Source organism: Aplysia californica, unplaced genomic scaffold (genome assembly GCF_000002075.1).
Source record: "Aplysia californica isolate F4 #8 unplaced genomic scaffold, AplCal3.0 scaffold00033, whole genome shotgun sequence".
NCBI lineage: Eukaryota > Metazoa > Mollusca > Gastropoda > Aplysiida > Aplysiidae > Aplysia > Aplysia californica.
The window spans coordinates 773,640-794,109 of NW_004797303.1; the positions used below are offsets into that span (position 1 = coordinate 773,640).

At 42.1% G+C, this 20,470-nt stretch overlaps 1 protein-coding gene across 2 annotated transcripts; it reads right to left on the reverse strand.

The window, feature by feature from the left end:
- Positions 1-2,240: 2,240 nt before the first annotated feature.
- LOC101861560 lies at positions 2,241-19,198 on the reverse strand. Of its 2 annotated transcripts, none has more exons than XM_005091622.3 (3): positions 19,098-19,198; positions 11,328-12,369; positions 2,241-10,325 (listed from the first exon to the last, which is right to left on the reverse strand). In XM_005091622.3, exons 1-3 carry the CDS (start codon positions 19,124-19,126, stop codon positions 7,752-7,754), a joined length of 3,645 nt encoding a protein of 1,214 aa, XP_005091679.1. In that variant the 5' UTR covers positions 19,127-19,198; the 3' UTR covers positions 2,241-7,751. The 2 variants fall into 2 exon arrangements, with proteins under 2 accessions (XP_005091679.1, XP_005091680.1); XM_005091623.3 differs by having other exon boundaries at positions 19,038-19,184.
- Positions 19,199-20,470: the final 1,272 nt, after the last annotated feature.

Genomic DNA, 20,470 nt, shown 5'->3' on the forward strand with positions numbered 1-20,470 from the left:
ACGAACATATAAGCTACAATGTAATTGTAGACATTTCTCAGTTTCAGAGAGTTTTACAGCACTCGTAAAATACAATAAGGTCATACAAATGCCATGGATTAGAGGTGTTACGAGAGAGTAACAAACACAAAAATGGAGGAGGAGAGATCAGGACAATAGAAGTTTGATAGGAAAGAAGGAGCAAACCACACAAGAGCACCTGACAACCATCAGCGCAAACGCTTTACACACTCCAATCCACACGCAATTTAAATCATTAAAGAGGCAGGCTGCTTTGACCCTGCCTGTCAGAACTGACCCGGGCTGAGAGGGATACAATGTCTCAACAGACAGATGGAGACACTGGATAAAAAAACATCCTCCCACTACTGAAATCGAACTTATCCTCAGATTGCAGTGGCGAAGCATCTTACTACTACACTAACCATGCCGATAAATAAGCCCAAACTACAGGCATAATAATAATACCGTACAACACTACTAACGAAAAAAAATATTTTTAAAATCCTGTAAACGGATGAAACACATCAACTAAAGACTGACCTTTTTAAAATCTGCTATCCATAGTATCACCTTTTTTTCATTTCTTTTTTTTTTTAACCCAAGAGCCACAAAAACAATATATAATATTTGTTTCACTTCTTCATAAAGAAAATACATTGTCCATATTTATGTACATAGATTTTATACTAGATCTAGTTAAGTGATTTTTCACCCCAAATGACACAATCATTTTCTCAAAATTTCAAAATATGATTTAGGCCTTTGTGGAAAAAGACTGATTCTATAATATATGAAACATTGTAGCGAAATCAGGTGCTCATCAAAATAATGAAATTTCAACAACAAAAAAATCAACATTTCCCCTCCGTTTAGTCATTTCTATCATTGTCATAGGTTTTTAACAAAACACCTTTACGTGTGTGGTTAAAAACACAAACCTGCGTGGACTTTTTCGGAAACATGCTGGTCAGAGGCCTAATAAAGGACACTACAGCTCTGGCAGTTAACAAACTTTGACGGTCGTTTTCTCGCTAGTTTTACCTCAAACACCAAGCGACCACTATCTCCTTACTTTACTTTTACTTTATCGATCCAGCGACCATCTGAGTTTTAGCCCTTCGGCTTGAACCATCACCTTCAAGACCTATTCAAGATACAAGGGCAAATTTTTTCACCAACAGCAAGGAAAATCAACAGTCTTAAAGAAAATATCAATAACTCCATTATACAAAAATGAACCAGTGCCCGATTCCATCTGGTCAAGACACTTTATACTAAAGATGTTTTATCTCTTTCATAATACAACTCTCACCCCCCCCCCCCCCCCCCCCCCGGGGCAGTACCACTGACTGAAGTGTCTTTACGCAGTTCCCAAAGGGGGGACATTTCTCGTTCATGCACAGAAGAATTGTAAATGGGCTGATTCAGGTCACGCTCATAACTGTGCCCGATCTGCAACAGGGAACTGCTGCTTTTTCTTTCCTAATCCTTACTATTGTCATTTTCCTCTACTTATTTTGTATGTTTGTCACTCTCTTGAGACCTGCTATTTCTGGGGTGCCTTGATAGTTGAAGCAGACCTTGTGCTGTTGAAGCTAGAGAGGTGAGCAGAGTAAGTCTGATTCCCTGTAAAGACTTCTCTGTTGACACCTACCCCTTGGCGCTCATATGACCTTATGCAGTTACGAGCGCCGCAAAACCCTCTACTAAAAAAAAATAATAATACAACTCAATCATTAAAAAAGCCAAACACAAAAAGACAAACAAACAAAACAAACCAACTAATGTGCAACAAAAACGAGATATCAATTTTTCGTGGAGACCTAAAGAATCATGATCAGAAAAATCCCGTTCACCTTGACCTGAAAAATAATAAAACTTCTACCAACACGAGCACTGAAGCCCTCCACACTGAATGAGAAAATGACATTTGTGAGGCATGCTGAAAAAAATGAGTTACTTCTCAGGTTTTAGCCTTAAGGAACTTGCTACATCAAATTTATTGGTGGAGTTCGTACAATTTGTAAGAATGAAATAATAAAAGACATGATCAATTTTAAGAAAATGGCACCAATTGAAAATCAATAAATCTGTCAACAGTGTCGATTTTTGGCCGATATCTAGATTCTTGGATAGCGAAAAGTAACCCATTTTGTCAGTACGCCTCATATATATGACTTCCACTGTTTCCCTTTTTTTCTTCTGAGCAAAGCTTAAAACAAAAATTTTTTTTTTAAAGGAAACATGAACGGCATACAGTCAAACCTGCTCTAGTAGCCACCTGTCCAAGACAATCACCAGTACAAATGACCACTTGCCATTTTTCCCGCTTGCAGTTCTTTTTACCTTATATAGACACTGTCTAAGACGTCCCTCTGTCTAAGACAACGACTTTTCTTGACGACAACAGGTAGCAATCTCGGACAATTTGGTCTGCTTTTTCGACTGTATCAAGGCTTGGAATGTAAATCAGTAAGAATTAGACCTGACCCATCTGTAATCTTTCCTCTGTTAACATTTTACCCAGCCTTTTCAACAGGCTGCAAACTGAAAACAAGGTTCAAAAACAAAACAAAATCAAAATTAAAATGAACAGTTATTATATTCTGAAAAAAGTCTAGTACAACAAAAGGCAGTGTGAAGCTATCAAAGCATTAAAAAAAAGGGGACGAGGCAAAAAATAAATCGGTCCTCTTATCATCCTCGCAGTCAGTTTAAAAAGCAAAAAGTCATCCCTAGCTGCTCATGCTTAACCACCATTCCCCTGCACAGTATACATTGTCTTTTAGTACAATTACGAAGACCACACAGTTTCTTTGTAAAAATTTAGAAAAAAATCCTTCTAATCAAAGACATGGGGGTACTATTACATAGCAATCATTGATAATACTTTTTTTTTTTAAAAGATAATATATAGAAAAAAATTGTCCGCAGAATTTACTTCCTACTCTGATAATACAACACAAATAACACAGAACATGTGTCACGTAGGCCTATTTACAGATCTACGGTTTTGTAAGACCAGTTAAATATATTCACCAGAAACGCGTTGCATGTGGAGAAAAAATGCATCCCTCATTCTTTTTTTTTTCAATACACTTGACGTGCTATAAATTAGTATATCCTTAATCGTTCACTCTGCTAACATCATCCCGCTTCACTATGGAGCTCACTATTCAACTAGATCTAAATTTCATTTGAAGCCGAATAAAGGACAACGGGGCAAGCAAGGGTCCTGCATGCACTTGACCAAAGACCTTCATCTACACAAACTAAATCATTTAACTTAAAAGTGGGCTGCTTCCGCCTCGTCAGATTGTCCTTCATGGTTAATCTGGGCTGAACATGACATAATGAGGCACTGTGGTGAAATCAGGCACTCATCAAAATAACGAAACCGAAGAAATTGACATCTTCCTGCAGGTTAGTGTTAGGCAAATTTTATCTCAGTTTCATGCTTTTTTGCTTTTATCACCTTTTATGTCTATTAGATTTAAAAACAAATTTCTGTGTGAAATTTGGTTCACTGAAAAAAATTGAATAAAGGCAAACATAATGTAAATGACCAGTGTCCGAGGACTCTAAAGTCGAAAGCTATGGAGGTTGCCAAATTTTGGGGTCCATATTTTCTCACTTCGTTTACTACTGGAACCAGGCCACCCCCACCTCTTCTAACTGAAAATATCTCGACTTCTATTTAAGATGGCTATTTTTGTCTTCAAAAGCAGGACAAATGAACAAGCTTTAAAATGATACCAATAAATGCCATATGCCCAAAATCTGACGAGCACCCGATTCCAACGTGTCGAGACACACATATCGTTCTAGTAGTTAAAGATGGAAGTACTTGACAAAAATAGACTTCCCCACAGAGGAATGAAACTTACATCTTCTGCTACCAAAAGTGAAGAACACGAGTATATACCATCATTGACTATTTAAAGCAGAACACTAAACAGGCAAAGTAAAAAATCTTTCCAAAAATAACAAACACACTTTAAAGTTAAAGTTAGATTCCTCTAAAACCAAACTGAGTGAATTTCTGCTTCAATAATAAGATAATAATAAATAGCATTAGTGCAGAGCAAATTCCCACTTTCAATGAGCTCAATGTGCTTTACAATCTAAATACAGTAGTCTCCCCCTCCCAAAGCACGCCATACAAAGACATGCTTCACTCAAACGCATGCTTTTTTAAAAATCAAAGCTTCTCACAATATAATTTAGATACACAAACACAGTCACTTCACTTTTGTAGACGTAACTGCCACCAGAGAATCATTTATGAAACAGTAATTAATTGTTAAAGAAAACCCCCACTACTCACGGGAGGTAATCACTAAAATATCCAGAAAATATGACGGTTGTGTCCCTTTCCCCATTTGCACAGGATCACATAGACAAGTTCCTTGTAAACGCACACTTCGGAGCCCTCTCGAGCACCACGTTACGAAGACTACTGTACATCAGCAGACCTGATAGCATTGTAAAACAATCTCAACATCTTGGGAAGCACACAATGCAAGTGCCATTTCACAGGTGCTAAAACGTGCCGTTAACATGCTGACAAGATCTTTTGCTGTTTTCGACCTGATACACATTCATACCTGAAAGGAAGTGAGGAAAATTCTTACACAAAATCCCTTCCCCAAGGAGTAACACAACACAAATATCATGGAACACTTGAAGGAATCAAACCTTTCTCCTCAATATTTTGTGCAGGGCAACAACAACAACAATGCTCCATAAAACAAAATATGCAAGCCAGACGTGACTAAATATAATATATATATATATACATTATCTAATATATATATATATATATACTGCTTCAAAGCCAAGATGATTCAAGCATGAACGACAATATAACTTAATATAAGCACACTTTTCCAAAGTAATTCTACATAACTAATCGCTTGTTCACCTTCATCAGTCTACATAAAAAACCTCCACCTCATCTACCTATTAATTTGCCAATGGGCAAAAACCTCGCATGGTGCTCCTGTAGGCCAGGGGCCAAACAAAAATATTTTTTTCACAAAATCTCGATTCTGTGAGTTTAAGTGTCTTTACTTGGACCCTGTAACAAACTCTAGCCTTTGGGTGCACACACAGGATCACAACAATAAATGTTTGACCATTTACAGTAACCTAGCCTCCATATTGCTAATTTGGAGACAGTAACACCATATTTCAGTGTAATCACACAGTCTCCGATCTGGGTTGTTTTTTTATCCTGATACAGTCCAATCTGCTCTAACGACCACCTGCCTAAGACAAACCATCTACACAAACAGCCACTTCTCAAGTCTTTCCATACATTTTTTATACATTTTAAAAGTTTCTAATCACACTGTCCAATGCGCTATCGGTACCTTAGAATTACAAAGTTCCACCTGACATTTTTGGCCGTTTTGAGTTACTAAAAACCATGAGGTCATATATAACAAACGGGTCTATCTGCTCTATCAAAATCTAAAGATTGTTCGGAGTCGCTATTGAGATAGAAGTGCATTGGACAAAGCTTGACATGTTGTTAAACTCAAAACTTTTTTTTACGTCAAATTTCTCAAAACTAGAGGTGCTGAGCAGAGATACAACTTTGAATTCTGGGGTAGCAACTGGATGGCCATTTTGGACAACTTCGACTGTCCAACAGCCAAGATGATAGTTCATCGTGGCATAATTCTTTTAAAAATGAGAAACGCTCTCCAAAAATAAAATATCTGAATGAATACTAGCAGCAGGAAAGTCTTGACTACAATGAATTAAAAAAGTCAAAGTACAAAAAAATGAATCCCGACAATCTTCTCTGTACAACAATAAGTACACATTCAGGCCTCCAGCTGAATCTACTTGTGTGTCACCCATCCACGTACTCAGTCAGGTTCGCTTGCTTTTTGTTGGCTTGAGTAATGAGAAACACATCGATACGATAATGGTCAAAACTGGCTTGCAAGGATCAAAACATTTTTTTTTTAAACCTCAAAAATTGAGAGGGGAGTCAGAATGAAAGACGAGGGGCCCACGGCAAGTCATCAAGACTTTTTTCACTCTCTCATTTCCTCCTGTTATCTATTCATCTTCAAAAGAGGGGGGGGGGGGGGATTAACCTTACATATGCTGTGAGCACAGAACTAGACGGACAGGGTCATGAGTCATAATACAAGCAAAGATGACGAGCATTCATCTACGCGAGTCGTTCAGACAGAAAAACGCTATCCATAGTTTATCTACACTACACTTACAACCTTGGTCCAAGGCACTCGAAAAAACGAAATTTTTATTGACAGGTATGTATAAAAAAAAACTTTGTTATATTATACTCGTTATGTTTAAACACGGTGATTGCAAAAAAATGTCTGTCTTAATTTCCTGAAATAAATTCTCCATAAATACATCGATCTCAATGTAAATTCACAGTTTATATAGAACTAGAACAACTTTGCGCATAAAAAAAAGTATGCAAATTTCACTTCAATGTACTTTTTGACGATGTATCTATGGACAATTGAACAATTGCAGCACTAACCCTGAATTCTAAACACAGGGGGCTCAATAATCATTTTCTGAGATATGCCAAACATCCATGACTCAAAGGAATGTTGAGTGTGTTAAGTAGGACATTATCAAAGCCCATCCTGAAAAAAATGTCAGTGAGACAGTCAAGACATGAAAGAAGAGACCGGAAGCGCAAGTCTGTTTGAAGGATATCACTACATGGTCTCAGTCTCCGTCATGAACATCATATCCCAACATCCAAGAGGGTAGATCACCATGTACAACTATTTTATTTTTAAATATAGTTGCTGAACAGGAATTTGCACTATACAAAATAATCCTATGCATATGTTGTTATTATCATTATTATTATTATTACATTTGTATCGTACAGCAGTAAAAGAAAAACTAAGCCATATAAAGACACAGCATCACAGGTCAACATCCATGTGCTAGTGGTTCCCTCAGCAGTTTGAAAGAGACCCATGCGAGGTGAATGAAATATGGCTCTCACATGAATCTCACTCTTATCTAGATGGGCGAATCAATTTTGAGAATTTTGTTTTAAAACTCTGTCCACAGAGTTAGATTTCAAAACACCAAATTTCTCATTTACATAGATATATATGTATGTACAAATACTTCTTTTACCTGGATTTTAGTGGCAGAAATTTGTTTGCGATCACCCTGTATCAAAAAATGATTTAAACCATGGTCTTCTTTTCCTGTAAAAATTCTTTTCACCGTCACCACCCCAACAGATTTCTACAGTGCCCATTGCCTTTGTTGAAGTGAAACCAGTTTCTGTGCATTACAGTCAGTTTTCTATGCATTACAGTCAGTTTTCTATGCATTACAGTCAGTTTTCTATGCATTACAGTCAGTGTACACTCTATCTAGATGGGGGGAAATATTTTACTAGCTCGTTCAAGGATGACAATCATCACCTTATCTCACAGAGGATGCACAACGTGTGAAGACCCAACCTTTTCGGACACTTAACAAAAGTCAATTACCTTCCTTACCCATGGATATTTTTCAATTCATACAATGCAAGATTCAAAGTCAGTTTCCAGGTGATGCATGATGGTTCAAAATGTGCCACGCCATTGCTGTTCAGACACAGATCTATATGGTTCCGTGATATCCTTTAAGAGTTTGAAAAAAAAAAGCACTGCAACAAAATTCCACCTGTTAGCTAGGCAGAACATGTTGGTTGGATGGGCCATCGCTGGATAAACCAGTTGTCAGTCGGAGGAACTATGGAAACAGATGTCAGCTAATGTCTCCAAACCAGCGTAGGTCTGACCGGGAGCTTTTTCCTTGCCGTCCACAATACCCTTGTCGGAGGACGTTTGCAACTGCTGCTGCTGAGGATGATGCTGCTGCTGCTGTTGATGAGGGTGATGGTGATGGTGGTGATGTTGGTGGTGGTGGTGGTGCTGTTTGCTGTGGGGAAGCTGCGAGCCGGCGTACGGATCGTCCATGGTGGGGGCCGACCTGCTGTCACCGCTGGCGTCCCTCGGGAGGTTCTGCAGAGAGGAGGAGGAGGAGCTCGCTCTGTCCATCCCGGGGAAGGCAGGCGGCCCAGTGGTGGCCCCGCCCCCTAGAGCGTTCTGCTGCATCACGGGGATGAGGTGTGTCGCTGACGACGACGATAATCCGTCCTTTATGGGCACCAAGGGAGTGAACTTGGCCTGGCTCTCGCTACCCGCGGGGTTCGCCACAGAGATGCGAGCCGCTGCCCCCATCGACAGCGGCCCGACCGCTGCGGCCATCATGCTGTTCAGGCTTAGGCCAGCAGCCGCTGCAAGACCAGACGTGGAGGCGGAACTGCTGACCTTCTGCATCAGGGCCTCCGAGTCGATGAGGACCATACTGCTGTGTTTGACCAGAGGTTTGACCTCCGGACTCTCACAACCCATCGAGATAGAAGCCCCACCCGAGAGCAGGTCGCTGTGCTTTTTCAAAGCATCTTTCTGCTCGTGTGGAGACTTTCCATGGTGACCACCGCCGCCACTGCTGCCCCCTCCTCCATCATGACCTTGAGAGACGGAGGAATCTGTCGAGGGCGGGAGTGGAGAGGAAGAAGAGTCCTGGTGCGGGGGGTAGCCGTCGGATCGCTTTCGCGATGCTGCGTCGACCGAGGCTTGAGGAGATTGCTGCTGGTCTAGGCGAGACCCGGGGTGAAGGTGACCCGGGTAGCGGAACGGTGATGACTCCATCTCAAAAGCGACGTCCGGAGCCGGGCTTTTCAGATTGAGCGGTTCGGTGTGGTGCCTGGAGGCGGGCGGGCCGTGGTGCCGACTGTTGGCCACGTGGGATGCGGTGGAGGAGGCCGAGGAAACCATCCGTGGGTCGAACCCGTGAGAGAAGCCCGTACTGTGCGGCATGGGGAAAGCCACCTGCTTCTTCTCCAGCCAGTGGCTAGTTCCTTCTGCCTCCCGCAGCATCTCGTTGCCCCGGTAACGGTCTCTCGGAGACATGCGGTGGCCCTGCTGATGCTGAGTCAGCTCAAGTGGGGCGATGTACGTCCCTGGATGGCCGCTGAACACCAGGGCTCTATCAGGTGGCCCCATGGCAGCCCCCGAAGAGTAGAGGCCGTAAAAATTCCTGTCCAGTAAGCCACTAAAGTGACCGCTAGAGTTGGCCATCCCAAATTCCTCCTCGTTTCCCTCCTCACCCCCTCCGGCCTCTCCAATCCCTGCACGAGCTCCCATAAGGCCTGCAGCCCGAGGCCCGTAAGCGTACGCTGAGCTCAGGTGTCTGGACGGGTCGAGCGCCATGTCAAGGTCGTTGCTGTGGCTGTTGTCGAAGTTGGAGTCGTCCTGGTGTCCAAGAAGGTCCTGTGATGATGGCGACGATGCTGGGGGAAACAGCGGGATCTGCGAGAGGCCCTTGTCGAACAAGCCGAGCTTATCCACCACACCAAACTTGGAGTCCTCCAGCTGCCCGCTCCCAGACTTGGCCGTCGCTGTGGCCTTCGAGCCACGGCCCCGACGCACCTTCTTGTAGCTGGCCCCGCCCAGCCGGTTCCTCCCGTCTGAGGGCGTGACCAAGTTGAAGTTCTCCGCCACGTCCTTGTGCCGGTTCATGTGCGCCTTGAGCGAGTTGGAGTGCCGGAACTGCTGGCAGCACACGGGGCACGAGTACGGGTAGATGTTCTCGTGGATGCGCATGTGCCGCCGCAGGTTGCGGTGGTCGCTGAATGAGTTGCCGCACTCCTTGCACTGGTAGGGCTTCTCGCCCAGGTGGATGCTGCGCCGGTGAGACTTCATGCTCTGCTGGTGGTTGAAGCTCTGCCCGCACAGGTCACATAGGTACTGCTGTAGTTGGTAGCAGGCTCTCTGGTGGCTGGTCAGGCCCGCATACTGCGAGAAGGACATGCCGCACTTGTCACAGGAGAAGGCCTTCACCTCGTCGTGGATCATCTTGTGGCGGACGACAAAGTCAAACTTCCACGAGCTGTAGTTGCAGTTGGGGTGGTCGCAGTGGAACGGCTTCTTCTCCTGGTGGGCGTCCAGGGCGTGCCGCCTCAGGGCCTTCTCCGTCTTGGCCACCACGTCGCAGTGCCGGCACTTGAGGTGGGCGTTGCCGATGTGTGTCTGCCGAATATGCCGCGTCAGGTTCTGCTTGCGATAGAACACGCTGCCACATTCCCCGCAGGTGTGCGTCGGGTGGTTGTTCACGTGCTCGTTGTAGTCCGACAGGTCGTAGAACTTGAGGAAGCACTTCTCACAACGCAGGTGGTCCACGCGGCCCAGGATAAAGTCCAACTCCGTCTCCAAACCCTGAGACAGCACTTTCGGATCATCCTGTTCCTAAAAGAAAAAAACAACACAAAAAGCAAAAAAAATAAAAATCAAACTCTTTACAAATTGTTTGAACACAAACACGTACTGCACTGCTCTCTGCAAACTTTAGTTCTGGTAAAGAGTTTAACGACACATGCATCACAATATTGCAATACAATTAGTTGGTATAAATGCTGTAGATTAGTAGAGGAGTCACAAGAGAGAAACACACAAAGTAAAGAAAGAGGAGAGACCCAAAGGATGATAGATGTTTGATAGGAAAGAAGAAGTAAACCACACCTGAGCATCCGCCAACCACCCACAATCCAGTGTAAAATTATGGCGAGTCAGTTTCAAGAAAACTAGCCGTCACCCACAATAAAAGGTGTGGGAAATTTTTCACACCATGTCAAACCAATGTTTACCTTACTCCTGGCTTTGACCTAATAAATGTTTTTCTAAGGGTTACGTGGCCTTGTGTGATTACAAAGGCTCTGTAAACAGAAGATTGTAAAGCTAGACAACAGCACATGATGTAGATTGTCCGGGGGTAATAATGTTTTTTCCCCCGATAGGCCATGAGGGTGGGGATGGGTTGGGGCAGCCAAAGGCCACATCATTTTTTTAAAATTGGAATGTGGGGAGTTGCAATTGTATTCTCATAAAACTACTAACACAAAATTATAAATACCACTGAAAAGATGCAGCTAAAGTGGTTCAGCCTTGTCACATGGTCATCTGGACTGGCCAAGACTATCCTGCAAGGGAACAGAACAAGAAGAGGGAAACGAAGAGGCAGACAGAGGAAACAATAGGTTGGAAGACAAAATAAAGAACGGGTGGGCCATGCCTGGAACATCTTACGACAGAACTGAGAAAGCGGAAAACCGCGAGGAGTGGAAGAAGCTGGTTTGCAAAATCTGCAGTGAGTGGTGTACCAACAGTCGGCCGGACTACAGTATAGGTGAAGGTGAAGATGAAGGAGAAAAGTATGAACGAAATACAAACACAAAGGCAATCTGGGCTTACCCCAACATCCTCTGTTGTTACTTCTTCTGTCTCCACTTGCTTTTCTGGTTTCGTCTTCTTCACTTGCTGTCTCGGGCTCTTCCTTCTACCGGACGCCGATCGGTCCGAACCAGATTTCGTCTGCTTTCGCTTTTTAGCCCCAGACAGTTTCCCCTGAGATTTTTTTGTGAGTGTGTCCACCTTCACTTTGACCGGGCGCCCTCTCTTGCGTCTCCGAGCAGAAGACGAGGTTTTGGCAGTGGATGGAGAAGCTGTAGTTGAGGTCTCCACCGGCTCAGTGCTTTCTGCTTCAGCACCATCTGGTTTAGCCGCAGACGACCAAGAGGTGTCAAGAGGCGCCGAGGAATCCTCAACCTCTTCTTTCACTTCAGACTTCACTATCATGTCTGACCCCAACTGCACAGGGGTAGAGTCTGAGGCCTCCACAGCAATGACCTCTGTTTCTTCCCCAGAATTATTTTCGTCCTTAGAATGAGCATGATCTTTCGAATCGTCTGAATTTGATTTGCTTTTGCGTCTCTGGTTGGTCTGAGCTGATTTTTTCGCCGACACACCTTTCGACCTCCCTCTTCCTTTTTTCTCTTCAGAAGTAACAATCGTTGGTTTTTTGTTTTTGCCATCGAGAAATTGTTTAGTGACTGCGGCAAGTTCAGAAATCTCCAGCCACTCCAGAGCAGACAGGACCTCAGAGAGGTATTTCTTGGAAATGCGGAAAACACCGGTGTAGAGAGCAGAAACCACTATCTCCACGGCTTCATAACGGAAATTTACATCCACTGTGCGACAGTTACCAACTTTTGACTGCTTCTCAGCTTCAGTCGGCTCCGAACTGGTTTCTGACACAATTGAAGCTATTTTGGGGCTGAATGCTGCTAAGACGCATCCATGTACAGAAACGCTTGTGTCCCCCGTGCGAAGAGCCAGGTCACAAAATTGTCGTTGCTGTCGCTGTCGGTGAAGGTTGTTGCGGAGTTTCTGGTCGTGACCTTGAAGAGTGTGGGTGAACACAGCGTCCTCCTCTGCTCCATCAGTGCCCATGACGCTGGAGACAAAATAAGAAGAGAAAAAGTTAACGCAACATCAGTAAATAAGTGACATCCGTCAAACAAAGACTGCGGACATCTTTGGTTCCTTTATCACAAGACATAAACAGGTTATTTTGAAGCCGGTCCCCATGGAAAGCTGTGCCATTTGGAGACACAGCAAATGTAACTGGTAAAAACAGCCTGTTATGTAAGGGAAGAGCAGGATAAACATAGTCTGGCAGCAAACACATGGTGAAACTCTGACCAGATTATGATGGAGACTATAAGCTATAAGCAGACAGACTCTGGGATGGATCCTGAAGAGGCGGGGAGAGCAGAGATGGACATGTTCCCACTGCAGTGACCCCAACACAGTGGACAAGTAAGACAAGCAAGTAAGACATGGTGAAACTGACGGGATGCGGAAGTCTTTTTGTTATAATTATAAAGTCGAAATGGACTACCACCCATTTGCCCATTATTATTTATGGTTATTTGTTATATGATATTAGTTCATGTTCACTGTACGTTATGTGGTGTACCCCATACTATTTCATGTTATGTCGAACCTGTATCATTCATGGTCCCTGTTAATCCGTGTTCACAGATGAAATCATCATCTACCATTTATAATAAATGAACTACACTGAGAAGTCTTTCTTCACTTATGCAAAGTCTCATTATAATGTTTTAAAAAGTTTGCAAAGAGGGAAATCTGAAGTTGCCGTTTGTACAGAGGCAAATGTCTTATTTTACAGGTGGCTGACCATTGAGACAAGTTCGACTGTTCACATGTCATGTGTTCAAAATACAAAGAAATGAGATATTATAAACTTTTGAGACTAAAATTTTTACAAATTAAGGGATAAGTAAATTACAAAAAAGTCCTTTTTCTCTTTCTTTCACCTTGTAATATCTAAATTTTTCCATTCATAAAAGAGCCCTCAAACCTGTTTAGCTGTAGAGACCATTTTAGTTACTGAAAACGTCTTAACACTTGTTCCTTAGTCTTGCTTTGATAGAGATGCAATTTTTCATAAATAAAACAAAACAAAACAATCTAACTTGAACAAGAGTCAAGATACTTGTGATTGAAGCAGATATGGGTTGCCTGGTAGCAGATGTAAAGTAAGCAAAGAAAATGCTCATCATTAAAAGTGATTTCCAAAAGTTGAGTGAACCTGGAAGCTGCAAATTTACATTTTTTTAATGTTTTCAATCAAGTTAAATCAGTTTCAGTAAAATCCATTCACAAATTTGTTTTTAAATTGACATAAATAAAAGGTGTTGACCCCCCCCCCCCCCCCCAAAAAAAAAGTGACAAATATTATTGTCTGAATGCCAGTTTCTTTGATTTCATTATTTTGGAAAGAACCTGATTTCACTGCTATTTAGTTTTAGTAAAAGTTTTACAGCAGCACTTGCAACACAATTAGGTCATATTATAAGTGCTGAAGATTAGAGGTGTTACAAGAGTAAAAAAACAAACAAAAAAGGAGTCGTGATCAGGGTGATAGATGTTTGATAGAAGAAAGAAGGAGCAAACCGCACCATAGTACAACTATTGCCAACCACCAGCTTCACCACCACAGTACAATGCTAAACATATAGCGCCCATCAAACAACATGTGATGTCATACAAGTTTTCTGGAGTAGGAAAATTGTTAATTTCTGAGCTGAACTTTAAAAAAGAAGCTGGGCTCAATGCTACGGGGAATGTCACAAACTGTTCAGCAATGACCGATGTCTCCTTCCCCTTTGCTGGTTTTGCCTTGCCAGACTGACTTGCACTATACCTAATGCCTTCTTAACTCCTGTCCTGCATCTGTGCCAAGATAGATGCGAGTCTTATCAGGTTAACTTCTTACGTCGGACGGGGAGCGGTCCGCCGGGGTCACTCAGCGTGTACTGTTAGTGTACAGCGAGCTGCACTGGAAACGTATGTGATTTCGCCGGGCATACCGTGGGTTAGGGTTAGGGTTAGGGTTAATCGATAATGAAAATAACACTTTATCTTTTATAGCTTTCTATTTATAAAAAAAAAGTGTTATGAAGACATGAATGACCCCCTCTCATAAGCTGAAGACATTACGAGTAGTTTCGCCTATCTATTCGAATAACCTTTTTAGATGCTCTTGTTGTTGACGAATGATCTGAGGTTCGAAACGGAATAATAAAGGTTAATTTCAGAATGTTTTTTGCTCTCAAATTGTTCTTTTGACCAGCACAAATGCTATTCAAAATTTTCAAATAAGCTTATTTTAATCAGGTAATATTATTTTATATAAAATAAAGCTCATTTGAAAGATTTCGTGGGCACAGAAAAATGAAGTCTTGTTTTCTGGTTATCCTTTCGAGCTCCTCATTTCTAAGTGGATCGATTTGTTATAATTCTATTGGACGAACATCTGGAGCTACCAACTTAATGTGTTTTGAATGAGACGTAGGCATCGGTGACGAACTCTCTTTTGTTTACGAGGCAGCCGTATATTGGATACCGATTTGAAATGAGACTTGGCAAATCCTGTGACATCTACTTACCTAGAATTAAAATTGACGTAACATCTATATTTTGGAGTTTTAGGAGCCATGTTTACTCATTCACATAGAGTTATTGGCAAGAGGGCTAAGATGGCTAGATTTTTTTAACATTTTATTTGCGAATTATCAAAAATGTGAATGAGAAAACACGGCTCCTATGGATGTTACAGTTTACAGGGGTGCAGACGTAGCTTTGGACCATCATCTGCTCATATCAACAATCCGACTAACTAAATCAAAGACAGAGGATTGTCAATCATAGGTGCCGGCACAACGAGGAATTTCTGAGAGAGCCATCGTTAAGAGAGGAGTTTAATGTAGCAGTTAAGAACAGGTTCTAAGTGCCGGAAACACTAGGTGAGGATAGCAGCGTGGACGAAACATGGGAGCCAACAAAAGAAGGCTGGAACACTATGTGTCAAGAGGTACTGGGGAAACGTGAGCACAAGCCATGGATATCTGCCACCACTCTTGAGGAAGTTTGAGTGCAGGAAAAAGAAAAAGGATCAGGTAAAAAGGAGCAAGAGAAGAGCAGTCAAAGCAAAGGCCCAAGAAGAATACACCAAAGCAATGAAGGATGTAAAAGTCAACAAACGGAAAAATAAAAGAAACCATGTAGATGACCTAGCGTGCGAGGCAGAGGAAGCAGCAGGGGCAGGAAATATGAGAGGACGGTATGAAACCACCAAGAAACTTGAAGGCAGATACAGGAACGCAGATGTGCCAGTGAAGGATAAAGAGGGAAAGCTTCTCACAAATCCAGACGAACAGAAACAACGCTGGAAAGGGCATTTCAATGAGCTACTGAACAGACCAAGGCCAGAAAAAGTTTGACATTCCACCAGCAAAGATTGATCTGGGGGTGAGTGAAGAAAAGCCTAGTTTAGAGGAGATCAAGAAGGCGATAAGACACCAGAAAGCAGGCAAGGCAGCCGGCCCAGACGGAATTCCCCCAGAAGTTCTCAAGGCGGATATCGACACTGCGGCAGGGATTCTTCATGGAATTATTGGCAAGATATGGGACTGCGAAAAAATTTTCATAGGATTAAACTACCCAAGAAAAGAGACCTGCATGAGTGTAAAAACTACAGAGGAATAATGCTCCTGTCCATTCCTGGGAAGATTTTCAGTCGTACCATACTGGAAAGACTGAAGGAAGCTGTGGATGAAAAAATACGAGAGGAACAGGTACTATTTCGTAAAAAGAGATAATGTACAGATCAGACTGCAACTTTGAGGATAATAGTGGAGCAGTCCACAGAGTGGAACTCTTCCCTGTACGTTAACTTTGTTTGCTACGAGAAAACTTTTGACAGTCTAGATAGGGACTCAATATGGAAGCTCATGCGCCACTACGGAATACCTGACAAGATTGTGAGATTGATCAAGAAGATGTATGAGGGAAGGAGCTGCAGTGTCTTACTTGGAGGCCTTCGTTTAAAGTGAAAACAGGAGTGAGACAGGAATGGCTGCTACGGCCTTTTCTATTTTTATTAGCAGAGGATTGGATAATGAGAGAGACAGCATCGGGACAATGCGGTGGCATACAGTGGACCTTTTCCAGTCAGCAGGAAGACTTGGACTTTGCCGATGACTTGGCACTTCTTTCTCACAGTCGAGCCCAGATGTAACAAAAGACAGATCGCCTCAGGACCTTCTCCAGAAGTGTTGGACTCCATATTCACATGCATAAAACGAAAATCCTTCGAATGAATGCAGCCGACGTTCCTATCACACTGCAATGGGCACCATTAGTGGATGTTGAATCCTTTACCTACCTGGGAAGTGTTATCTTTCAACAAGGCGGGGGGAACAGATGAAGACATCAAAGTCAGAATCCAAAAGGCAAGACCAGCATTCATCATCCTCAGGAAGATATGGATGTTTAAGGAACTGGGATTGAACACAAAGCAGAGGATCTTCAAAACAAACGTGGACATGGAGGCTCACAGCATCAGCAGCAAGGAAACTGCAGGGCTTCATAAATGGATGCCTACAAAGGATAGTGGTACAATCGAGTCACAAATGCTCAACTGTGGGCAAGAACAAGCCAAAGGCCAGTAAAAGAAGACATACAGGTGAAGAAATGGAAATGGATTGGACACATCCTGAGGAGACACCCGACAAGCATCATCAGGCAGGCTTTGACGTGGAATCTCGACTGTGGGGTGGGACAGCCCTAGGCCTATCCCATGACAGGACTGTAATAGTGCGGTAGAGATTCTTGCCTCGATTCTCGGAGTCTAGGCTAGGAACAAGGCTAAAAAAAGGAGACAGGAGGCATCGACCCTGGGCGGACTCGAAGCTGTGAGTCTGTGAACAAGATCGATTCTTTGAGTCCTCATTTGGACTCGAAAGAATCAGTCCCAGAGTCGATCTTGCCCTGGCCTAGTTATTAGTACAATTGTACCAATAACCCCCCCCCCCCCCCATTTTTATAGGTCAGGGGGGCAAGCACCCCCTGAAACACACCTACTGGGCCCTACACTTGACTCTTGGAGCCCAAACCGGCGAATAACAATGAATCCAATATAAATAGTTGGGGGTAAGAACTGTGGGAACTGAGCTTTTGCCAAAAGGTGGGGGTGTTTGCATGAGGACTTTTTAAATCAACCACTACTCATGGAAAAATATGTTTTCTTCTGAAAACTTTATGCATATTGCAGGGAAATAAGTTGGTCAAGCTGCATGAGCAAGTAGATTGATGTGTGCATCTTATATCTCTTCATAGAAAGATAATAATACTGAAAATAGGGCATTTTTTACGCACACGTAATTGTATGTTAAATACAGAATATTGTTAATCTTAAACTATCAAACAGTAGTGCATTCAAACATTGAAAATAATTAGTATACACCATCATAACAGCGTGTGTCCATTAAAAGGGTTTTATTTTTTTATATTAATGATGTTATTGCTGAGTAAAATTTATAAGTTCGTTCATATAGTATCTTTGTAGACAACCAAATCAATTTAGTTTTGTTTTTTAACATCATTTTTTAACTTTGTTTTGGTCAATTTGATCGTCCACACCGATAGACAGTTTTCAGAAAGAGACAGAGAAAGAGAGAGGGGAGGAGTAGATCTTGCAAGAACTTACGGGCAAAACAAAATGGCGACCCGCGTAGTTCGGCTCGATTCGAAAAGTGAAACAGCCATAGCATCTTTGAAGACGATCAAATTAGCTTACTTTTGTGCTTTAACGTAATTTTTTCTTGGCTTTTAAAAAAAATTATCAATTTGATCATCCACACCAATAGACAGTATTCCAAAATGAGGAAAAACAGGTCTTGTTTCACACCGGGTGAGAATAGCCTACGCTGGCAAGTCTCACCCGGGGTGAGAGGTAGATCGTATTTTTATTCTCACCCCGGTTGAGAATAGCCACTTCCTTCACCTATAGTCTTTTCGAACCTCAGGTCATTCATAACAACAAGAGCATCTAGAAAGGTTATAATTCGAATGGGCGTACTACTCACTCGTAATGTCTTACAAGCTTGTGTGAGGATTCATTGTTTATAACACTTTATACAAAGAAAGCTAAGAAAGATAGAGTGTTATTTTCATCATCGATTTACACACTACTACGGTATTCATGGCGAAGAAACACGTTTCCCGGCGCGCGCGCGCTGTACACCAACAGTACACACTGAGTGACCCCGGCGGCCTGCCCGGAACGTCCGACGTAATCGGTTGCTGATAAGATTCGCATCTATGCACAGACACAGGATAAGAGTTAACTTTAACGAACGAAACTACAAAATCACCAAGTTTGATGGGCTATGTAATCTCTCTATATCGGCACGCGCATCAAAAAGTAATCATTTAGAGTTAGAGTCTTAACATTTTAGTTTAGAACCAGAGTAATCATCAGTGGGGTCAAAACAAGCTAGATCAAGACCTATCCCCAAACTGGACCGCAATTGAACAGGACGGGAGTGCCCTCAGTCCAGTCGGCTGTAGTAGCAACAGGATGGATGATTGTTTGCAGCAATTTTATGATTTAAAAATTTTAATACACATTGAATGTCGAATCAATCAGGTAGATATCTAGAATCTAGTGGCTGTGGCGGGACAGACACACACCACACCGACACCGCGTTGTTGCACTGCTTGCGTCTACAAAACTGAGGGGAACCATACCTTATCTTGCAAAGGCCGACAGATAAGTTTTCAAAAACGCTATTATGTGTTCAATTATACTTCGTTCCAGTTGGAGCAATAGCTTGCATTTAGTCTTCGTCCGTGTCAATCCAGACAGGGGCGACGATAAGAGAATGAGAAGCCATTTTTCTGGTATTGCGGGTCAGTGGCCCTGTTGTGACAAGGCAAAAAAGGTCAAGGTCTTTTTAGTACTTTCATAGTTACCCCCCTGGATCGACTGTCATCGAAATTATCGTAAATCAACGAAAAATCCTCTTCTTGATAATAAATTTTTAATCATAGGCCTTATAAAAATATTTTGGGGGGCATCTAACTTTCCAGATCTAGATCTAGAAATCTAGATCTAAAATCTAGATCTAGATCTAATACATGAACTAAAATGATAAATCTTCGCTTTTCACAGTAACGTTACCCTCAGCTTACAAACTTTAGGCTAGGCTAACCAAAATTTTTTTTAAAAATTATAATAATAATATAGATATCTAGGCCTAATAGATCTAGAATCTAGATTCTAGACAACGTCTGTAGTGCATGCAGTCAAGAATTGTAGCTCTATTAAAGACTTGTCCACAATAATTCGATCCTCGGCTAGCGGCTCTCTTTAACTTGAGTGAATCAAGATATCACCAATACTTTGCACAGTTTGTATCAATTTGTCTTTAACTTAATCATATTATAATATTTTCCCACAACAATGGGACGTATGATTCAAAACTTTTCTTGATAAATTATTTATATAAAATAGGCCTACTATAAATTCCGTCACGCGAAGAATGAGATTGTTCACAGCACTAATTCATGACCTGAATTAATTAACATGTTGCATAGTCGCATGATGGTTGGCCTATTATATGTCATAGCTTACCAAAGACACTTTTTAGAGGCAAAACTTGTTACAAGAAATTAATCTTATAGGCCTGAAGGCTCTTTACGCAAAAAGTTATCAAACATGCGTTAAATAAGCTTAATATTGGGATTAGAAACATTAAATAATAACTACTTTTAAAAGCTTTTGTCCCAGCTGTAGCTAGCTAACGACCAGGGGCGGCTCGCCCAAAATTTTTAGCGCACAACACCCACAAAGTGACATTAGAACCTTTACTTTACAATCGACCATCCAATCAGTTTTCCGCACAAGTTCCTCGCCAGAACCTATTCGTGCTTTACAACATTATCTACAACAACTCTACAACATCTACTGTACCATATCAAGTTCTTGAGCTTCACCCAAGTAAAAAATAGTATGTTCAGTGGTGTAATCTATCTCGGAAAATGCTCTATGGGACGACCCAAACAACGATGACGTTTTGATCGAGTTTCTCAGTCCATGAATATTAATAAGGCGGCACAATCTCAATGTGCACCAGCCGAACAAAGCCCATATAGAGGCAGTCTAAAAATAACGCGATCTC